The sequence below is a fragment of the Falco peregrinus genome, chromosome 6, assembly GCF_023634155.1.
Source record: "Falco peregrinus isolate bFalPer1 chromosome 6, bFalPer1.pri, whole genome shotgun sequence".
Taxonomy (NCBI): Eukaryota; Metazoa; Chordata; class Aves; order Falconiformes; family Falconidae; genus Falco; species Falco peregrinus.
Genome location: NC_073726.1, coordinates 30,016,270 through 30,037,993, shown reverse-complemented (window position 1 = coordinate 30,037,993; position 21,724 = coordinate 30,016,270). Strand labels below are relative to the sequence as shown.

Below are 21,724 nucleotides of genomic sequence, written 5' to 3'. Positions count from 1 at the left end.
GAGGACAACTCCAGCAGTTTCAAAAACAGCAGAACTATTCTTTGGCAGATTCAAGGACAATCTTCATTTAAAGTTTGGAAAGGTCTTTGCAAACACACAGGTAGCTGCAGCAGTGGTTAAACAGCCAGAAACTGGATCCAGCACTAACTAACCCCTAGTACCACCACCAAACGCAACAGGGAAGAAGACACTGGCATTCACCAGAAGAAAATTCTCTGTCATTGAAAGAAAACTGGTGTTTTTCAATAGACTACTGATCCTAAACTAGAACATGACCAGAAAGGTCTTTGAAAAACACTTTAGAGGTGGTGTTTGGGTTTTTTTAAATTAAAAGGAGAAGTTATCAGTTGATTTCAGAAACTCTAAAGAGTTTCAGTATCTGTTTACCATCACAAAAGCAGATGCAATGTAAATTACTAGACTTCTAATTTCTTCCCTGCACAGCAGTGATGAAACTCTTGTATTTCTTAAGTTTGTTTTACATTTAAAACCATACAACTACTTAAGAAGTGCATTTAAATCATACTTAGCTGACAAAGATCATGGGTAACCTACTGTGTTCCTCTTCCAGAAGCACTCTGCATGCAATACCACAGCTCCCCAAACCAAGCAACATTATTAAGTGGTGTAATCCTACACATATTATGGCAGTCCCTCTTCCACTTGAAGTGGTTTCTTCCTAGTTAAACTAGCAAACTTGTTTAAACTACAGTATAACCGGAATTCCCAATATCCTTCCAGGAAAACATCATTCTGTTCCATATATGAAATAATAAGACAACTTTTAGTTCTACCTGCATGTTCATTCTGCAGTATGTTACATTCCTATCCCAGCAATTTTAGAGTTTTCAATCTTTACCCCATCCCCCCCAAAAAAAACTCCTATATATTCCTCTATAAATTTTCTCCTTTGCAGATCAAAGCCTCCCCTTTCCATTTCAGATCACATTTAAGCTCTCTCCCAGAACATGGGAATCAAAAGTTAGCACACAGCAAGTAAAAACCAAAACTTTCATAAAAGAGAGCACACAAGTGCTAGGCCCAGTATCCCTCAACCCAAGGGCAACATGCCAGAGAATAATCCCGGCACTGGTATTATTGAACACTGCTTAAAAGCCGTTAAAATTGCTTTTACTGATGATAAGCACATCTAAGCAACGTTCTAAAGAACAGCTGAATGCAAGGTCATGCATTTGTAAAACACCAGCCCTACTATAGGAAAGGGAATTGTATCATGGAAGGCAATGACATTAAGGACTTCGGGCAGCACTGCAGACACCATGGGAACATTAATTGCTCACGCAAGTCTGTAGCAAAAAGGACTAACAGAAGCCTTGGAAAAGAATATCAAGGAGAAAAATGGTATTAACTTTTTACATTGCACCAGTGAGATCAATAATGGACTGTCAAACTTCTATTCAGGGACCACCGCTTTAATACAACGTTGAAAGCCAGAAGCACTGGTAGAAATAACTACAAGCATGAACACAGACCTGAAAGAGACTCCTTAAAGTCAAGTCTTTTTGACAAAAAAGGTAAAAGTATTCTACTTAATAATCTTTGTTGATAATTAAGTAAAAGAATCCAGTTCTTTTTAGTATCTAACAAAGCAAATATTCAGAAAGATACAACAACTAGGAACTCAGAGTCAGAAAAGCTTTTTTTTTAAAGGTTCACTTCATTTTGGAAAGCAGAGATAATTCATTACATTAATAATTAACAAACAGGGCAAGCCTGTTACTTGTTGATAGAGGGTGACAAAGATTTTTCAATCAAAGGTTATTAAATTTGGCACAATCAGTGATTAGACAAGACTCTACAGCCTGCAATGACTAAGGTGTCAAAGCACCGTAATCCTAACCGTCGTCCCGACCTCCCAACGCTGAAGGTAACTTATTGAGAAGGTGTATCAAAAATAGCACACCTAGACCACATTATAGTCACTCCAAATTTGACTTTCAGCAGCTAGAGAAATTTAACAGGCCATAGCTGGACTGCCATACAGCCAAGTCTCCCATTCAGCATGGGTTCACATTAGTACAGCACTGCAAACTGATGGCTGTAAATAAAAGCTTCAGTCTCCTTTTGCCAAACTCCATATTCCTAAAAGCAGAAAGTGAGGGCAGCAGATCACCCCCTTCCCCAAAATCACACACAACAGTGATGGTAGGCCAGGGTTTCAGAGGTCAGGGGCACAAGAGGATGCCTAGCTGCCAAAAAACACACTGCCCAAAGGCACCTGACATACCCAAACCTGCAGGGCAGGGAGAAGCGGGGCACGTTTCCTTACCCTTCCCCACTGAACCTGTGACCAGCTGCTCCCACACACGGTGCCCATTTTCCGCCAAATCTGAGGCCAGCTTCTCCTTACATGCACCCTCTCCTGCCCGCAGCCGGTGATTCCCTCCCCGCTGCTCACCCCCCGCCCAGCCCCAGCCGACCACAGCCTGGCAGACAGCCCACCCCCACCCGCCCACCCCCAAACCTGCAGCCCAGGCCCTCCACCCCACACAAAGCACCCCCAGATCTGTTCATCAACCACTCCCCCAAGCACCCCACCTCAGTGCTGGTGCTCAACTCCGCCCCACCCCCTGCTCCACAAGCCCCCCGATGCACACGCAGCCCCCCCACCCCCTGCTCCACAAGCCCCCCGATGCACACGCAGCCCCCCCACCCCCTGCTCCACAAGCCCCCCGATGCACACGCAGCCCCCCCACCCCCTGCTCCACAAGCCCCCCGATGCACACGCAGCCCCCCCACCCCCTGCTCCACAAGCCCCCCGATGCACACGCAGCCCCCCCACCCCCTGCTCCACAAGCCCCCCGATGCACACGCAGCCCCCCCACCCCCTGCTCCACAAGCCCCCCGATGCACACGCAGCCCCCCCACCCCCTGCTCCACAAGCCCCCCGATGCACACGCAGCCCCCCCACCCCCTGCTCCACAAGCCCCCCGATGCACACGCAGCCCCCCCACCCCCTGCTCCACAAGCCCCCCGATGCACACGCAGCCCCCCCCACCCCCCTGCTCTACAAGCCCCCCCATGCACACACAGCCCCCACACACCCAGCTACACCGACCTTCCCACGCACGCCCCTCCCCCCCAAGCCCCGCCGGCCAGCCCCTCCTCCACACAGACCAGCCTCCCCGCCGCCGCGCCTCCCCTCACCAACCCCCCCCAGCCGGGGGCTCCGGCCAGCCCGGGGCGCTCCAGCACCCCGCAACGGCGTCGGCCGGGCCCGCGCCCCTCGCGTCCCCTGCCGCGGCCGCCACCGCAGCGCCGCCCGCCGCGGCCTCCCCGCGCAGGCCCCGGCGCGGGCCCGGCGCAGGCCCGGCAGCTCGCCACGGCACCGGGCGGCCCGGGACCGAGGTGGGACCGAGGCCGGGACTCACTCGGGCAAGTAGGTGGAGGAGAAGCTGCTCCAGCGGTGCAGGGTGTAGCCCAACACCCGACTCTCGGGGCCCACCGGCCCCGCCGCCGCCATCTTGTTGTCAGCAGCGGCAGCCGCGGCCCCGGCAGCGCCCGCGGGGGGCGGGGCCGCGCTCTTAAAGGAGCCGCGCGGGAGGGGACCGGTGGGGGTTGGGGCCTAGAGCGTGGAATGCCTTGGAGCGGGGGGTACTGCTGCGGGGCTGCGTTTCTCTGTAGGATTGGCAGAGAGAGGCCCCATGGGGCTCAGGGGTCACCCCATGGAGCTGCTGTGGGTTCAGGGGGATGCCCCATGGGGCTGAGGTGGGCTGTGGGACTCGGGGTTCACCCTGTGGGGCTGCTGTGGGGTCAGCGAGAAGTCTTGTGGGGCTCAGAGGGATGCCCTGTGGGGCTGAGGTGGGCTGTGGGACTCGGGGAGATATCCTGTGGGGCTCAGTGGGATACCCCGTGGGGCTGAGATGGGGCTTGGGGTTCACCCTGTGGGGCTCAGAGGGCTGCCTCATGGGGCTGAGGTGGGCTGTGGGGCTCAGAAGGATGCCCCATGGGGCTGAGGTGGGCTGTGGGGCTGCTGTGGGGTCAGGGAGATGCCCTGTGGAGCTGAGGTGGACGTCCCATGCAGCTGCCTTAGGCCGTGGGGCTCAGAGATCAAGGAGGTGCTCAGGTGGATGCCCCATGGGGCCAAGGTGGGTTGTAGGGCTCGGGGAGATGCCCCATGGGGATAGAGTGGAGTGTCAGTTGCCAAAAGGAGCATCTCCTTTCCCAGCCCCATGGTGGACATGGCCATGGGTGAGCACTTGGGAAAGGGATCTAGGAAAACCCAGTGGGATTTGGTGCTGCTCCAGCTCCTGCACGGATCCTTGTCGTGGGCAGCACAGTTATTCTCCCTCGCTCTGTTCTATCAGCTGAAGACTTGACCATGTATTCTTACATCTCCCAAGAAGTTTGTTTTGACATTTCTGCCAATTTTTAAATGCATGGTGGGTTGGGTTTTTTTCCAAGAAGGAGTTAAAGCTATTAAAGTCACCATAAATAACAGTAAATAGATAAATAGAAGTAAATTACAAGTAAAATTAAAATGCAGATGATCAAGTGGTGCCCAGATTTAGCATCTGACCAACAGTCCCATTTGAAAGCACTTGCAAATTGAGTGGCTGGGTGCCAGAATTAATCGGGGTCTTTTTCCCTGGGTCACTTTTACATTTTACATACAACAGCCCATCTATGTGCTTCATGGAGAGGCAACCTGGGGGTCCAGGTTGTGGGAAGGAACCCAAGTGGTTTCCCACATCTCATGCAGCCATATTTAATAACTTTTTTTTCCTGTGGATTTTAGGAAATAAGTTGTATTTAGTCATAAAAGACCAGGTTGGAAGGGACCTGAAGGATCATCTGGTCCAGCCTTTCATGGCAAAATCGTGGTCTAGACAAGATGGCCCAGCACTCTGTTCTGAATCTTAGACATGTCCAGTGCTGAGGAATCCACCACTTCCCCGCAGAGATTATTCCAATGGCTGGTTATTCTCATTGTGAAAAATTTTCCTCTTGTGTCCAAGGGAGTAACTTGTACCCATTACCCCTTGTCTTTTCCATGTGACACCTTGTGAAAAGGGAGTGTTCATCTTCTTGGCAGCCACCCCTTAAATACTGGCACACGGTGATAAGGTCTCCCCTAAGCCGCCTTTTCTCAAGGCTGAACGAGCCCAGTTCTCTCAGCCTTTCCTCGTAGGGCAGGCTTCCCAGTCCTTTGCTCGTCTTTGTGGCCATCCTGTGGACCCTCTCCAGCCTGTCCCCATCCTTTTTGTATAGCGGGGCCCAAAACCAGTATTCCAGGTTTGGCATGACCAGCGCTGAGTAGAGTGGGATAACGACTTCTTCACCTCTGGTGGTGATGCCCTTGTTGCTGATGCAACCCAGCCTCTTGTTGGCTTGCTTTGCCGCAGCAGCACACTGTTCGCTCGTACTGAGCTCGTTGTCCAGAGCACCCCCAGGTCCCTCCCCACAGGGCTGCTCCCCAGCTGGGTAGATCCCAGCCTGTCCTGCACTCCTGGATTATGTTCTCCCAGTTGCAAGACCTCACACTTTTCCTGGTTGAACTTCATAAGGTTCTTGTTAACTCACTCTTGCAGCCTGTCCAGGGCTTCCTACAGGGTGGCTCTCCTTTCCAGCATGTCCACTTCCCCAGTCAGTTTGGTACCATTGGCAAACTTCATCAGGGTAAGCCAGATTCCATCATCCAGATCACTTATGAAGATATTAAAATATTAAATCATTTCCTACCTTGCAGCTGATGCTGCCGAGTAATTTGCTGGCAGCACTGGTAACTTTCTGGGTCTGCAGTGCCATGATCAGTTTGGAGAGAACTCCAGACCTACACCAAGTTGTTTTTCAGTGCTTTGGCCCACTGCATGGCTGCGTGGCAAGAGGCCAGCTCTGAAACCCCAGACACCTATGGGACCAGCTCATAAATTGGGTGTTCTTTGACACACTTCTCTGTCTGACGTTATTGTAGGGCTTTTCCTGGAGAAGGGAGATGTTTTCACCCAGAGCCCTCACCAAAGTAAGGGGGGAGGCCTGGGACACCCCTGGGGCAGCTCTGGACTGCTTGAGAAAGCAGAGGAGATATTTCAAGACCAGGAGGAAAAAAAAAGGCCAAACAAATAAACAGCTGTCTGTTGGAAATGACAGATTGGAGAGATTTTATCAGGCAGGACAGCAAGATGCCTGGCTAGATTAAATTAGCACAAGGATTTTCCACCCTCCCCCCCCCTTTATTTTAGGAAAGCAAGTGAGAATGTGGCAGCAAAATCTGCCTGCGGATGAAAAACTCGTTCAGCAGCCTTGAAGGCTGAACACCAACTGGCTATTTTAAAAGTGAGGGGGAGCAACAAGCACTTCATCTCCAGACCCCTTCCCAGGAGGGACATTCACAGCATTTTCACTGGTATCAAAGCCACACGTTTCTGCATGAGCGCAGCAAAGTCTGTGGTTTCTGCACCAGCGCAGCAAAGTCTGTGCATGAGGCGCAGATATCCACGCTGCCCTCCACTGCTGCACTAGCGAGGCTTTGTGAAGTGTGTGGCCTTCCCATGGCATTTCAGCCTTCACTTATCCAAACTTCTGTCTGGGGGCATCCCCCTTCCAAACTTACTGCAGGAGTATTAAAATAAATAGTTTACTAAAGACCTCACTAATAATAGACTCCCAACCCCAAAGGAAGAGACCCTACCTCAGCGTTTGGAGCCTCGCTTGTTGTTAACCAGCCAAGAGGAACGATGCCATGCAAAACCTTTGACCTTTGAATATGAAATGTGGGGGACTGCGAGTGCGTGGTGAGCGACAGCCCCGCAGCAGCCGGGAGGAGGAGGAGGAAGAGTTAGCAGACCCCTGCTCACCACTGAACAGCACCAACTGCCCCAGGAGTTTCTTTGCCCAGTATCCTATTACCACTTGAATCAAGACCTGGATGCAGAGCCAACTTATTTTTAGCACATTTTGGACCTAAACTGAAGCAAATGCTGGTGAAATACGCAGTACTGACAGCCCTGGAAAATCTTTATTCATCTGCAGCATAGGCATCAGGGAAGGCTGTGAGGAAGCAAAGCAATCCCAAGCTGCAAGCACAGTCCCCTGGTTTCTCCAGCTCAGCCTGCCCAGTGCTATGCAGTCACCAGCGGTCGCTGGGAGAGGGTTTTTCCACACTCTGAGTGGACCAAGCACGGTGGGAGGAGCGCAGCGTGCAGGGAAGTGGCATGCTGTGGATTTGGACAGCCCAGAGCCTCCAGCTGAGCTCTCTGCATCCCTATCACAGGGCGGCTGCTGGAGCTGAACCACAGCAGTGGTGGGGCTGTAAAAAATGGGAGAGACTCAAAAAATATGAGCATCTGAACCCCACTTTGTTAGTCCAGGGCCATCTGCGTTTGCTGCACTAATGCAATGCCGGATCCATGCAACCAGGGGCCCAATGGCACCAATGCTGCCCTGTGCTGCTGCTGGCAGCAACTCAGAAGACCTGTGGCTTTGGGGAAGCACCCCAAAGAGGACACTGATGAAGCAAACACCGTGCAGAGCAGTCCTATTTCTGACCCCCTCACTTGGGTCCTTGCTGAAAACGTCCAGCACGATTTGGTGCCTCCCGGACCATAGCAGGCCAGGTAGATCCATGGTGCCTGCGGCTGGCTGCTTTGTGAGGATGGTGCCATGGAGGAAAAGCGCGAGCTTTCCTAGCAGCAAAAATGGGTCCCTGTGGTGATCAGGGCGCAGCTTGCCAGAGAGCTAGGAGGTCCCTGGATGGGTGCCTTGGACAGTAGCTGGAGTTGCCGAGGCCAGGGTGACCACAAGAGATGTCCCCCACACCTCTTTGCCAGGGGGATGCGCACACAGCATTCGCATCCTTGTCGTCAGTAAGCTTGAAATCCAACCACGGGCAGCTCAGGGATTTGACAATTGTTTGTGTCTGCCTCAAGGCAAATATCTCATTCTCCCCATCACAAACTTGCTCCTCTACTGCGCGTGTGTTTCGAGTTTCCTCATGCAAAACCTGCGTGGGTGTTTGGATATGTAATGAGCACATAGTTCAGGATGAAAACAAGTTGCATGGAAGAGCCAAGTAACGCCAAAAAAATGAAAGCAATACAAACAACAACATGGCACGCAGCCATACCAGCTAGATCGTGGGCCAGCCGGATCTCACGTACTCCCCGGAGCTGCAGAGCCGATCAGCTGTTGGAAAAAGAGACCTTTAAAGACAAGCGAGAGGAAATAGCATTGGCAGTACAGGCCACAGCATGTTTCCTTCCAAAGCAGGACAGAGCCAAGGACATTAAGCAGAGCTGTAACATTTGGGGTCCCGTTGCTCAGCCATGAGGAGAAAACCTCAAGTGGGCTGCAGTTGTGTAAACTCCTATTGTTTTCTGAGCGGAAGCAGAGTGCTGGCCTGACAGGGTATTGTCGTACGAGATTTTGGCGATGCTCACCTAACCGAGCTCATTCTGCAAAGCCAGGGCTTCATTTTAACTCAGTACATCATGCAAGGGGAATAAACCCACCTGCCTGTACTGGTCTGGCCTGAAGAGCATCCTCCCAAGCCAAACACGTGCTGCCTTCCATAGCATCTTCAAAGAAAAAGACCTCTGACTTGTGGGCAAGGCTGGAGCAGGACCAGCAGCAATTCCAAAAAGCTCCCCAAACTGGCCTCACTCACCATTGTCTCTCATTTTGATGACACAATGGAAAAAAAAAAAAGTAGCAAAGCCGATAGAGACCCATTTTCTGTGGGGTCACAATGCATATCTGTAGAGGAACGAAGCTGGGTTAATTAGCATTGATAATATACAGCTGTGGGCTGGCTTCAGGGGTGGTGGGCTGGCTGGTGTAGATAAGGTGCAGGTCTGACTGTTCTGTTAAGGGGTTGGGCAGCCAACAAAGAGAGAGCAGCCAAGGAAGAGAGAGGGGGAGGAAGAAGAAGAAGAAGGAGAGGGAGAGAGAGTGAGTGAGTGAGTGAGTGAGTGAGAGAGTGTGTGTGTCTGTGTGTGTCTGTGTGTCTGTGTCTGTGTCCTGGGTGAGGAGGGACAAGGAGAAGGCAGCAGAGGGACTGGCATGAAGAGTATGTTGGTATGAGATGGTAAAAAGGCCTTGTTGCAGCTGGCTAGTTTGGAGAGTGCTGTGACACATATCCGTACTGAAAAGGGATAAGAGCAAGCCTCAAAGGCAGGTTACCTTTTTTTTTTGGCCCCTATTTAAGGAGAGCTATCATCTGTGCCTCCTTACAACATACTGAAACAATACCTCCTTCAACGTAATAAGATACCTCCTCTGCTCTAGGCCATCATCCAAGCATCTGCTCCTAAGCTATGCACTTAAATACCTGCTTGAGTCCTCTTCACCACCTCTCGAAGCATCCGTCCTTTGGTTAAAGGCTGAAATCACTGAAAGGGTTCACTGGCAATCCAGTAGCTTGAAAAGGGCCTGAAATACCAGTGCCTCCATAAGCACGTTGGCATAACTCTTCACATAAAAGCCAGCTTTAAAAGACTTGTTGTACAAAGCACAAGTGTGCATTTTTTTCGAATCAAGGTCAGTAACTCAGCTTCATTCACCAGTCTCCAGCTGCAAAACAACATGCCCCAGACAATGGGGGAGAGTGTATCTGAGTCAGAAGATGCCTTTTAAGGGATGCAAGTGGCTCTGAGCCATGCTGAGGAAAGATGTCCTTGGTACCCTTGCGTGCTCAGCCCCGTCTGAACTGAAATGGGGCACCCAAGGGTAGGAAAAGCTGGTGAGATGGGAACAGCGACGCAAATTGTACTCAAACCCTCCATGCTGTGGTAAATTGCGCTTTTCCAATGTCAGCCCCATACCACCCTCTCTGTGCCCACCACTGTGACATGCCCCCGTGCTAGGCTCCACTCCACAATTCAGCAAGCTCTCGTAGGAAGAAGATGAGATGCTTGCAGCTGTGCCACAGGCTAAAAATATTTGTTCATCGCTTCCCTCCAGGCAGGTGCATCCATCCTGGGCAGGGCTGCTCCCATCTCAGGGGTGCGCTTGCACGCCAGGCACACGCTGCTCAGTACACACTGTGGTTCAGTGCTTCTCCCTTTTCTACGTGGAGCGCTTGGGTGTTGTGATTATTTCTCTGAATCACCCAAAGAGGATGCTCTGTCCTGTGTTTCAGATGTAAAATGTGCCTTGGAATTCAATAGTTGCTATAGTGCCATAATTACACTTTTTATGGAGTACTTAGTCACAATTGCTAGAGCTCTTGTTATTAGGTTTGGACTCCTTCTGTTGCTTTATTTTAAAGACCTTTCTGCTAAATGTGTTCACTTTGCATTGAAAATAGTTTATTTCAGCATTTGCTCCCTCCAAAGATAGCCCAAATTCATAGCTGCAATGGAGCACTAGTCACCAAATTGATAGTAGGAAGGGATGCGGTTTGCAACCTGCTTTCTGTTGCAGTGCTCCAAGATGCACATCAAAGGCACCAGCAAAACATTTCCCAGGATCCAGGAGTGCTTGGGCACAGATCCTGGCAACGATGCTGTTTGCACTTTGGAGATGACTCGCACTGTCTGCCTGGGGCATCCGCACCTTCTCAGGTGCTTCCCTTCCCCTTGGCAGTATGGAGAAGGTGGACTCCTTGAGTGCTTGTCCTAGACAATGATTCAGCCCATTGCAATGGGACATGGCTTGGACAAGGCTGAGTCATGCTCCACAAGTGCTGGTCTTTTTATGCCTGCTCTAGGAGTTCAGCTTTAATGCAGACAGCTGAAGTGGGTAAGACAAGCCCCATGCCCAATGTTGCTCCTTCAAATGGCAGGGATGCTGTCTACCCTACACAGTAGCACTGGTCTTTCCCCTATTAACCTTTTTTGTGCCCAGGTTTCCCCATCAGGAGAATGGAGCTAAATACTTAATTGCCTACTTTCTAAGGAGTCAGGCAGGATAATGAGCTAATGTTTGGGTAATGCGTCATAGGGTAGGAGTGCTAAGTAGTATTGCTGTCAGCAGCACAGTGGGAAGTGAAGGACTCAATCTTGGTTTTCAATCAGGAATGTCACTGTCTCCCCCAAGTTCATTGTTCCCATTGACTAGTCTGCTGAGGGCAGCGGACTTGTGGGAAGTGTTTAAAGGAAGAGGATGCCAGGGACAGCAGAGAGCTGTTTGCGATCCAGGAGAAGAGCGGTGAGAATAACTGTGTGGATTATGGAAAGAGAAAACTGCCAATAAAGACAAAAGCAGGAAACATGCCTGGGACTGCACAGAAGGCACTTACGTCTGTAACTGTAGCATAGATATTCAATAGCAACATCCTCTGAGTACGAGAGTGCATCAGGTAAACTTTTCTGGCACTGCATTTATTGGTGTGCATGCAGCACAGCGGGAAGCACGATACAGAGACCCATCTAACTCACCCTGGGAACTGAAGTAGACTCAACCTAAAAGTGATTTCACATCTTTAATTTTTATTATTCTGCAAATTATGTTATGGATGAACTTCAAGCCTTTCTCATGTCCATTGATCATAATTGATGAGATTTCAATTGTACCTCCTTGAAGTTAAACATCTGAGAGACACTTTGGTTAATAATTTGCCTTTCAGAGCAGCGCATTAGCTCTCTTGTGCTCCTGTCTGCTTAATTTAGAGCGAGTGGCCAAGAGTGGTGCAATTAAGGAAGGAATCTTGGGCTGAAGCTCTCAACGCTTTCAAATGACCAGCAGACCCTTCAGCGCTGGCTTGTTTTTACAGTAGCTGGAACAACACTTTCCATGACTCACTACTAATTATGTTCTGGATTTGCAAACAAAGGTTTTTTAACCTCTTCTTGTTGTATATGAAAATTATTAAACTGTCAGTGCTGTCCCAGTCCCCCCTGGTAGCGTCGCTGCAATCTGCTGTCCCGCCTCTGCAAGCCTGGCTCTTTCACTTTCCTGCCCATCCAGGGAAGGACATTCTCCCTCTGCCTCTTTTCTAAATTATTTTTTCATCCTCGAGACAGTCTCGTGCTTTGATCTGGGCAAAAGATGACTTTTCCAGTGAGGCTGCTGGGCTCTCCATGTTTCCTGTTGAGTGTCCAGCCACAGGCCACATGGAGATGATGCCAGCTCCCATCCCTTTTCCCCAGCAGTGGTTAGCCAACCGCAGAACATCTCAGCAGCTTCTGCCAACTGTTCTGCACCCTTTATGCCTGGGTGGACATCTCGCTTGGGATCTTCATGGCCAGGAGTAGGGAGGGGAGAAACCATGGATACCCTGGAACCGATCCTCTCTGCCACTTGCATTCCACAATCTTTGCAGAGAGGTCCGTAAGGAGGAGTAATACTTGACCTCTGGAAAAGGACAGCAGCCTTTCCCTTACCAGGCCTGACAAAATGCAAACCTGTGGACACGCTGTCGTGGTGCATTGCCCACCGTAAGGCAGCCATGTGCCAATCCCACTGCCCCATCCCAGTGCTCTCCGGGAGAGGTTTTGCCCAATCTCTGAAAGTCTCAGAAAGGCTGCTTTATTCTAGAGAATTGCTTCCTGTTGTGTCTATTCCTGGTTTTGTACTAAGTAGATGGAAATACTGGCAGCAGTTCTGGGAAGGGCAGGGCTTGGGGAAGGATATACCCATTCATCAAGATCACCCTCCAGGCCATGGCTAGGTGCTCCACTTAGGACTCTCTTCAGCACTCAGGCTCAAGTGGAAAATAAGGGGAACACACTGCTCCCATGAAGAGGGACAAATTTTCCTTCCACTAAAGAGAGAAAAAATATTATGTGAAGGAATAAGCACCATCTCTCAGTGCAAATCGTGCAGGGGGTATTTGCATTTTTTTCTCCAGAGGTTGTCCCAGCAGCAAATCCACCCAAATACCCTCCTCTGTACAGTCCAGAGCCCAGCTCTGAGGGCTACCCCCTTGGAGTAATTTTGAGGGGGGTAACACATGGGATGGGGCTGTTTTTTTCTGTAGATCCAGAAGTTTTCGGTCCATTGGAGGACAGACAATGTTTCCATTTTCTGGGGAGGCAGGAGAGCTGTGTACCCAGCAGGAGGCTTTGTTTCTTACCAAGATCAGCTTGTCTCACCCTGTAGGAAGCAATTTCCCAGGAGCCACAGATGGGCATGGAATGATGCCTGAGCCCATTCAGACACTGCTAGTCTCTGCGGTTACACAGTTTTGCAATCTGCTTCCTGGGAAGAGGGGGGAGATAATGGTCCTGTGACTGTTGAAGGCTTGGGATGGACTTGTGCTTAGGGGCAGTCATCTGTGTGAGCCTGGCAACTAGAGCTCAGAGGTTTGTGGGCTGCATGAGTACCATCAATGCTGCTTTCCCAACCTGCTCCTACATCCATGGATTGGCTGTGGGGCTCAGGGGCCTCCCCACATATCTGAGAGAGAGGACGCCCACTCCAGATGTTCCAGAGGAGGAGGATACCTTACCCAAAGCCAGAGGAGAAGAGAGGAAAACGACCCAAGTCACCATGTCCTTCAACATGGGCACCTGGAGAAGCATGGACCAGAGAATATCAGCCCAACACATGCTGGAATAAAACAAGCTCCCTCCTAACCCCATCCAGCACAGGTTATTCCCTTGCTACTTCAGACTGGGACACAGGACAACTTCCAGATTGTGTCCTGAAGTGGTGATGCATGCCACAAGCCAAGCAGATCCCAGTTTCTCCTGGTCCTGGGTGTAACAGGATGGACACCTGCAAAAGGCAGCTTGCCCTTCTCCAGTCTGGACACCTAGCAGGGGACTTGTGGTCCTGCACAGGTCATCCTGCATTACCTCCTGATGTATTCATGTTTGTCCAGACTTATGTGCAGGAAATTCAAGGTCCTTGGTCACTGCAGGGCAAGAAAGAGTTTGCTTTGCCTAAGCCCCAGGGTAAAAGCCTTTATGCCGGCACGTTGTTCCTGGGATTTGTCTCAACGGGGCCTAAGGCTGCTTGTGCCCTTCTGCAAGGTGAGGCTCTGAGCCCATGGGAGCCCTCCAGTTCACCCTATCTTTTCTGAGACCCTTATTTCTGCCCTTTGCCATGAATCCAGTCATCTTTGTCAAAGATAGGGAATCTGGCTCCATGCAAAACTGAAGAAGCTCCAATATATGCCTACATGTACCCCAAAGCTACAGATTTGCTCACAATTCCTAACTCCCTGCTTGCCCTGAATGTCTGGGGAGCACTCACCACCCATGCCTGCTGCAGAGCCCTAACAATGAGCCCAGGGATGGCAGAAGAGCTCTGCCTCCTCTGGCAGGACAGCAGCAGCAGGCATGGCTCCCCCTGGGAATACACAGCTCCAAGGATAAAAATAACTTGTTCTGGAAATGGAAAAGGGCAAAGAACAAAGCATGAGTCAAGCCAGGTTTGCACGGGAAAAGGGAAGGTGAGGGAAAGAGCAAAAACAAAATACCGAGCCAGGGAATCAATGCTACAGAGCAGTTAGAGGGGAGCGAAGGGTTTGCCAAAATGCCAGCCCAAGAAGTACCAGAGAGACAGGTCTGTCTTTGGGGGATAAGGGCTAGGAGATGCATACCTGCTCTGCCTGACATGGCCTGGGCAGTGCTGGAGGGGATGGCCACAAACAGCACATCTGCAGGGATGCTCTGGGCCCTGTGCGAGGCTTTCCCCTCACAGCACAGGTCCCACCAAGCTCCTCCACCCCAAGCACCTCCACCTTGGCTCCCTGTGCAGCTCCTTCGCTGCCAACCCCATGGCCATGAAGGAAAGGTTCCTCCTCCTAAGCCGGCTGAGTTGCCAAGATCCAGCCAACGGAGAAAGTGGCATTGGGTAATGTCATGACGGAGATCACGGCCACAGGCAGGATGGAGGTGCCAAACCTGCCCACGGCTGCTGGTGGGGTGGCTCATGTCAAGAGTGATTCAAGCCACCCACTGCTCCTGCCTGCTTAGACCTTGGCTTCTCCTGCTGCCAGCAAGAAGCAGTCACATCTCGCTGTGTAGGCATCTAGAGTACATGCCTGCCTGGAAAACCAGACAGCGATTAAGAAGAAGGTAATCCCAAGAAAACGCTTGCATGTATTAGGCAAGGACAGCACGTACTCCAGACTGCTGAGAGAGGAAAAGAAGCAACAGCGGTGACCTTTTTTAAGTGATGGAAAACCAGGGAGATAGCTGGGAACTTGGAAAGGAGGTCAGGAAATGGAAAGAAGAGCAATCTCGGAAATTTTTACCTGGCAATTCTGACTTCAGTCCTGAATACAGCAAGGGGAAAAGCAGGGTGCAACATCAATCTCTGACCATCTAAAAGATGATGGAATAACGAAAGTTAAGCCGTGGGGCTATCAAGAACATGAAGATGGAAAGATTTCTTATCATTCTGTAAAATGAGTGGATGTGGGAACACTGCAAGGCAATATATCAGCTCAGTTGTGACGAAGTTGATGTAGTGTCTAACAAAGTCCCTTTTTTAACAATTACTTTCTCTTGAGTGGGTTCTGAACATCACCACACCGGCTGAGCATTGCAATTTAAAGGTCCTCTTAGATGACCACGCAGTATCTTGATTCCTCCCAGATAAAGTTTAAGCGTTTCCATCAGCGACCCTATCCCTCTACTGAAGCTGTCGCTCTGCAGACATGAAACCACTGCATTCATCTACTTCCTTCAACCTCAGTGCAGATAAGACTTGACAAAACACTGCATCCTCCAGGGTGGAGGCGGGAAAGTGAGAAAGCCAGCAAATGAGTCATCCCAGCCTTACGGGTAAGATTTGCCTGGGATCTGCGCCATGCAGGAGGAGAAAAGCCATGAGAGGGGCTTGCAGGAAGCTGATGCTGGTCCTACAGGGACCCTGCACCCTGCACAAGGACCACCCTCTACTATCATCATCATCAAGACCTTAGTGAAAGTGTGCACCAACCCCTGACACGTCCTTGTCTCCCTCCTTGCAGGTCCAGGAGCCATCTCTGCTGACTTTCCATCGGTGAAGAAGTGCCTTCTGAAAGGATGCAGCAGTGGTTTGTGGCCAAAATCTGAAGGAGTGTAAATGTAGGCCACAATGCAAGAGAAAATGGCTTTCCAACTGTGCATGGCAAGAATGGACCCTCATTAAGGAACCAAAATGCGATCCATCAAGGCTGTCTCTTGTAACATGCCGAAGACATGATTATGGTCATTTTCCTCCCTGCTTCCACTGCATGCCTGGGAAAGGGACGCAGTAATTAAAGTTTGAATCTCATTAAAACCCAGAAAGTGCTTGGCTTTCTGAGAATCCAATTATCACAAATGCTACGTAATGCCAGTCAGGGCACGGCTTGTTTTTGGTGTTTGGAATTATTTTTGTTAAACATACAAATATGGTGTGAAATCAAATTTTCCAGAGGATGTTGAAGATCCAAAGAGGGCACAGATACAAAAAGCAAATCAAGGCCTGGAGAAAACATCTTGGAGAGGGAGGGAGAGCCTGCAAGGACTCTGCTCATCAGAGAGAGGAATGCGGGAAACACAGTGATGCTCCAAAAGATGGACAGAGCAGGGGTACCTGGGCAGCAAGGATGACTCGCATCCTGCCCAAAGCCCTCTGGGCCCAATCTGCCCAGGTGTGGACCAACATTCCATGGGTGTGGCAAATCCCAGCTGTTGGCTGGTGACCTTAGGCACAGAGCAGTGACCTTCTGTGGCTCAACCACATCTCAGCCTGTGCTGGCTCATTGCATGGCTCCTTGGGTGTCTCAGGTGGAAAGCCTTCAGGTTAATGATTATCTTGATCCAGTGCCTATCCATGGGATGGGCATGAGCTAGGGTATAATGTGAGCCCAGCAGCAAGAGATGAAGCTGCTCTTCCTCTGCCTCCTCAACATAGCAAGCCCTACAAAAATGCATGTCTGGAAGCAGAAGCCTGCCACCTTCAAAAGAAATTGATCTTTCTAACAACCAGTTGACTGTGGAGAGGGAAGAGGTGGGGTTTCCATCCTTTTCTAGGATAGGAACCTTTCTGAGGACACAAGCCACTCATCTCAGCACACTCACAACCAGCTCCCAGGCCGTGGACCAACCCAGTGGTCCTTCCTCAATGCACTGGTGAGCTGCAACATCTGCAGAGCCCATCTGAAACACCCTCCCCCTCTGCTCCCAGCTTGTCCCCGGGCTGTGACCCTAGGGTTTTGCTGGCAGTGAGCATGGCAGCATCCATGCAGCCAGGGGTTACTGAGCATCACCCCTAACAGCAGCCGGCAGCGGGACTCAAGATGCCTGACGCTGCTGTGACACTCAGCTGCTGACTCACCAGAGGAATGGGGACAAGGCACTTAACTGCTCTTTGCCTCACTTTTCTCAGCTGTAAACGCATATTAAAACAATAACCTAATTTTCCGGGGTGCTGACAGCCTCCAGCAGCGATGGTGAGGAGCTCTGCCAACCTGGGGTAAAAGGTGCTATAGTTAAGTGTGAAACAGTATTATGCTTTTTGTGGCACAGTGTGTCTGCCATACATTACACTTATGTAACATTACTTAGCACTTAGTCGGCACTTCACATCTTTAACTAATTACACACAATTGAGCCATTTACCAGCGTGAACAGAAAAACATCCAATAATGACTGATCTGGAAGTGTTGGACTCCTCTAAGAGTGAGAATTGCAGAAGATGGGAAAGAGGATTTTGAAAAAGAAAGGCCAAACAAACAAACAGATGTATTCAAAGGGAAAAAAAAAATCAAACCGTGTGTTTGTATTGAAGGACTTGCAGGGTGAGAAAGCCCACTGCATTTTTCTCACAGAAACAACCAGCCAGGGCTCAGACTGCAGCATCTCCAAAGTACATTTAAAATTCACCTCCTCCTCCTTTTTGCAATTAAACACATATTCTTATGCACCTCGACTTTTAAAATAAATAATGACAATTTTTAGTGCGAGCAATTAAAAGCGACGCTCTTTACATTTTAATTATCTCCTTCAGTGTGACTAGCTCAGCTTCTTTCAATCAGAAATGGATGTATTTAGAAACAAGGCATCTTTAAATGCTCTTCGGTTTTCTGTAAACAGTAGCCCAGCTCTGCTTTCAGGTTCTCAGGGTAGAGGGAACAGAGAGGCAATCTGCTGGATAGAAAACTGCACAGCTTTTCTTCCCGATGGCGATTCTCTGTGGGAGTGCAGAAAAGGAAGTTTATTTTGGAAGTGAGAAAAATAAAGCAAGGTTTTATTCCAGGAGAACACAAAGATAAGTAGCATCTGTGCAGCTGGAAGTACTGTATGTGGCTGTGAAGACCATATTTACAGCTGCAAAATGCCAGGTACATTTTCACATCCTGATAAGACTTCAGAAGGAATCAAAGTGCTACCAAGCCGGTTTCCAAGATGCATTTTCCACCCACCTTTGGCTTGCGCTTGCAAAATCATCAATCACATTTCGGCTCAGTGCCATCTGTAGGCCCTGATTCAGCGTAGTGAGAGTCGATGAAAACTTTACCACGGATTTCAGTACAAATAACAGTGTTGTTACAGCTTGGAGAATACAGGTGGGGTACATTGGGCCCTAGGGCTCTACATATCAAAACTGTTTCTCTGAACCTCCTTCGACAATTCAGCATCTGCAGGCAGCAGTTCGTAGCCGGCACATCTGCATCTCAGACGTGTACCTCTTGGAGAAGAGGCAGATGTCAAAACACCACTAGGAAAGCTTTTGCTGCTAAATAATTCTATCAAATAAACAGCAACTGCGAACATGTTGATAAAGCACGTGGGGGAGAAGCAGGTTCAGAAATCCACGGTTAACAGGAGCATGGTAGGGATTTAGCACTGCTAAGCAATATTCTCCTCTCCGCAGCCTCACGCTGCTGCGTGCAGAGGTATCATTATTCCTGATTCACAAATAAACTCGGTGGCTCGCCTGGGGCAGCGGGGGGTGGGGTGGGACGGGGGACAGCAGGTGGGGGCGGGGCGGGGGGGGGGGGGGAAGCCTCTGCAGGTAGGATGAGGATTGTTTGGGGAAAGTTCTGCCCAAAAGTCATGCAGGTACGGTGCTTAGGGACATGGTTTAGTGGGGGACTTGGGAGTGCTGTGTTAATGGTTGGACTCGATGATCTTCAAGGTCTTTTCCAACCTAAATGATTCTAAATGATTCTTCTAATTCTATAAATATCTGTTTTCTGTTTCCCAGCAATTTCAGCCCTGGGAGGCTGGTAGAGAAGAAGGTCCAGAAGAGCCACAACTGAGAGCTGTATCACTGAAAATGTATTTACCTTGTCTCTGCTTGAGTTTCCCTCTGTATAAACCACTACAAACAGAGCTCCCTGGCATGGGATAAAGGTAGGGAAAATACCCTCTGAAGACCATCTATTGTTACAGAGTTAGAAGAGGAAAGGCAAATCTCTTTAATTTGAAAGATAATATTGCATCCCTGCCATGGCAGAGTTTGTAAGGAGAAGAAATGAGGTGTTTGGAGTTGGTCTGGGGTATTTCCATGGGAAATGATTTCTTTGTTCAGGAGGAAAAGGCTGTAGAGATCCTCTTGAGTGATTTCTCCCCAGTGATGGGTTCTGCAGAGCTGCAGCTAGGGTGGTGGTGAAAGAACATCGATGCTTGTCTCTGCCAGCCCCAGGATCCCCTAAGTCTATGGCCTTTCCTCACTGCTTAGTCTCCTCTAGCTATATAATAAGCAGATAAAATAGTAAGACCTTCAATAGCTTTGCATTAGCTCATACACGTCGTGAACCAGGATCTGCTGGGTGCACGCAGCCAAAATCACACCCAGTTTCTGAGTTGCTTTCAGAGAAATCCACTCAACAGCCTGGTGTTGGGGAAGAAGAAAGACCTGAAAGCTAAAATACACGAGAGCCATCCTATAGGGGAATGCATGCCCGCAGGCTGGCATCGCCACTCCTGTTTGTCCTGCGAGGCAATGACCACCGAGTCTGTGTGATTTAGTGACTATTCTTGATGGCAGGGCTGCGATCTGATACTAAATCACAGTGGGTTCTCAGTTTAATCATTATAGTGATTAAACTGGGATCGTTTTTCCATTTCTTGTGCTTTCTGTGTAGCAGGGGTGTGCTTTGCGCATGAGCCAAGGCCCCCCAAAATGCTTCTGCACTTGAAACACTCCTCCCTTCCCCCTCCCACAGATGCACATCTGGATGGTGAGCGCAGAAACGCCAGCACAAAGTGTGTCCCTCATACCAAGGCCAGTGCAGGAAGGGGACATCTGACCCAAAGCCAGGAGCCTCACTGCTATTTTGGGAGCAGCCCTCACCAGTGACTTCTCAGGGCATGGAGCTACAGGCAGCGCAAGGTGACAAAGCTGTCAGCAAGGGCTGGTTCCTCGGGGTAGCATAGCAGAGTCTGGAGGCGGCCTGGCAAGCACAGGTGAAATCAAAGCTGTCACAGCTGGTTACGGCTGCATGGCGTGAGGCTGAGTCGCCAGCTCTTTGGAGCCAGGGAATGGCACAATGCTTTGAAAAGGAGCCCGTGGCTATCCAGCACCATCCATCGAAGCGACAGCGCAAGGCAGCTCCATCCTGCTGTGAGGCTGAAGGACCACCCCAGCCTCCCTAAAACTACTGGGCTGTGCTGCCTTGCTGCTTCAAGACTGCGCTGAGATTTTATGTTTTCCAGCAAATCCTCCACCCCCTGTCTCCTCTCCAACTCAACTGCTTATCCCAATGCAAGAGTCTGCCACACGCACTCATGCAATGAGTTACACTTTTGAAGACCTTCCTAAACTTGCTTCTTGCAGACTGGGAATGGATGGGAAGCCTTGGACATGAAGTTCGTGAATGGAGTTCATTCAGCAGGGCCATGGAGAGGATCGCATAGGGCTAGAAAGCAAAACAGGGATTTGGGGTGTTCTAAATCTATGCTTGAAGGGACAGTAAAAGCCGGTGGTGAAGGAGAAGGCTGGAAAATCCAAGCAAGGCTCAACTGAGGGCTGAAGGCCAGGAGATTGTCCAACATAAAAGTTCGCCAAGACTGAGTCTCAAGAGGCTCCTCAAGGATAAGGAGCCATGGACAGATGTGCACTTCTGGATCCAGCTGTGCCACTGGACATGCTCCCCCTCCAGCCACTCCTCCCCACCCACCAGCTGCTCTAGCCCATTTAATATGAAGCAGCATCGCTTGTTGGAGCAGACGCAATGGATTTGGGGTCAGAATGATACTTGCTGTTGACAGAGTGGTGCAGACTGTCCTTTCCAGCTGAGCACAGTAACAATTAGCTGGGGCACGGTGACATTTCCAGCTGGCACAGTCCTCTGTGGGGTGAACATCTGCCCGTGGCTAGAGAATAGAGGGAGGTAACCAAGCGGGAGCCTTTTGAGACAGTTAAGGATTACTGGGAGGAGGACAGTGAGCCAGGCAGCATAACTACTTGGACTTCATTGAAGGATTAAGAAGGGCTTTTACACCTGAAAATGTAGCAGGAAGGTAGGTGAGTGAGGAGAAAGACAACACTATTGACAAGCCAAAAGGGCCAGTACGCCAAGTGCTCCTTAAAATTTTGCCTTCTGAGTGCAGGGAGAAAGGAAAGAAGAATGATAAAAAAGAAAAAATAGGTTCTTGAGAAGTTTTATATTTAAGAAATCGGTCTGTACAGGTTGCAGACATCATCCCTGCAGACAGGTATTCATTCTCGGGTGCTTATAACAGGGTTAGTTAATGAACATACTGATCCTTGGGTGACTATATTTTAAAATCTTTGGACAATATGATCCTGAGAGGCAGAAGAAAGTAAATACGGTGGTGATTTAAAAAAAAAAAAAAAAAAAAAAAGAGAGAATATAATTTTGGCAATCACCAGCCTATAAAAATAATAAAAACAAATATTTAAGAAAAAATCATGATGAAATATTTAGAGC

The 21,724-nt window shown here is 49.7% G+C and overlaps 1 protein-coding gene across 2 annotated transcripts in view; it reads right to left on the bottom strand.

Moving 5' to 3' along the window:
• Positions 1-3,520, bottom strand: part of MKLN1 (muskelin 1) — a 98,527-nt gene extending 95,007 nt beyond the window's left edge. For both annotated transcript variants that reach the window (XM_055808980.1, XM_055808981.1), the window contains exon 1: positions 3,393-3,520. In XM_055808980.1, coding sequence (XP_055664955.1) covers positions 3,393-3,484 — 92 coding nt within the window. In that variant the 5' untranslated portion in view covers positions 3,485-3,520. The remainder of the gene's footprint in view (positions 1-3,392) is intronic.
• Between the last annotated feature and the right edge of the window lie 18,204 nt (positions 3,521-21,724).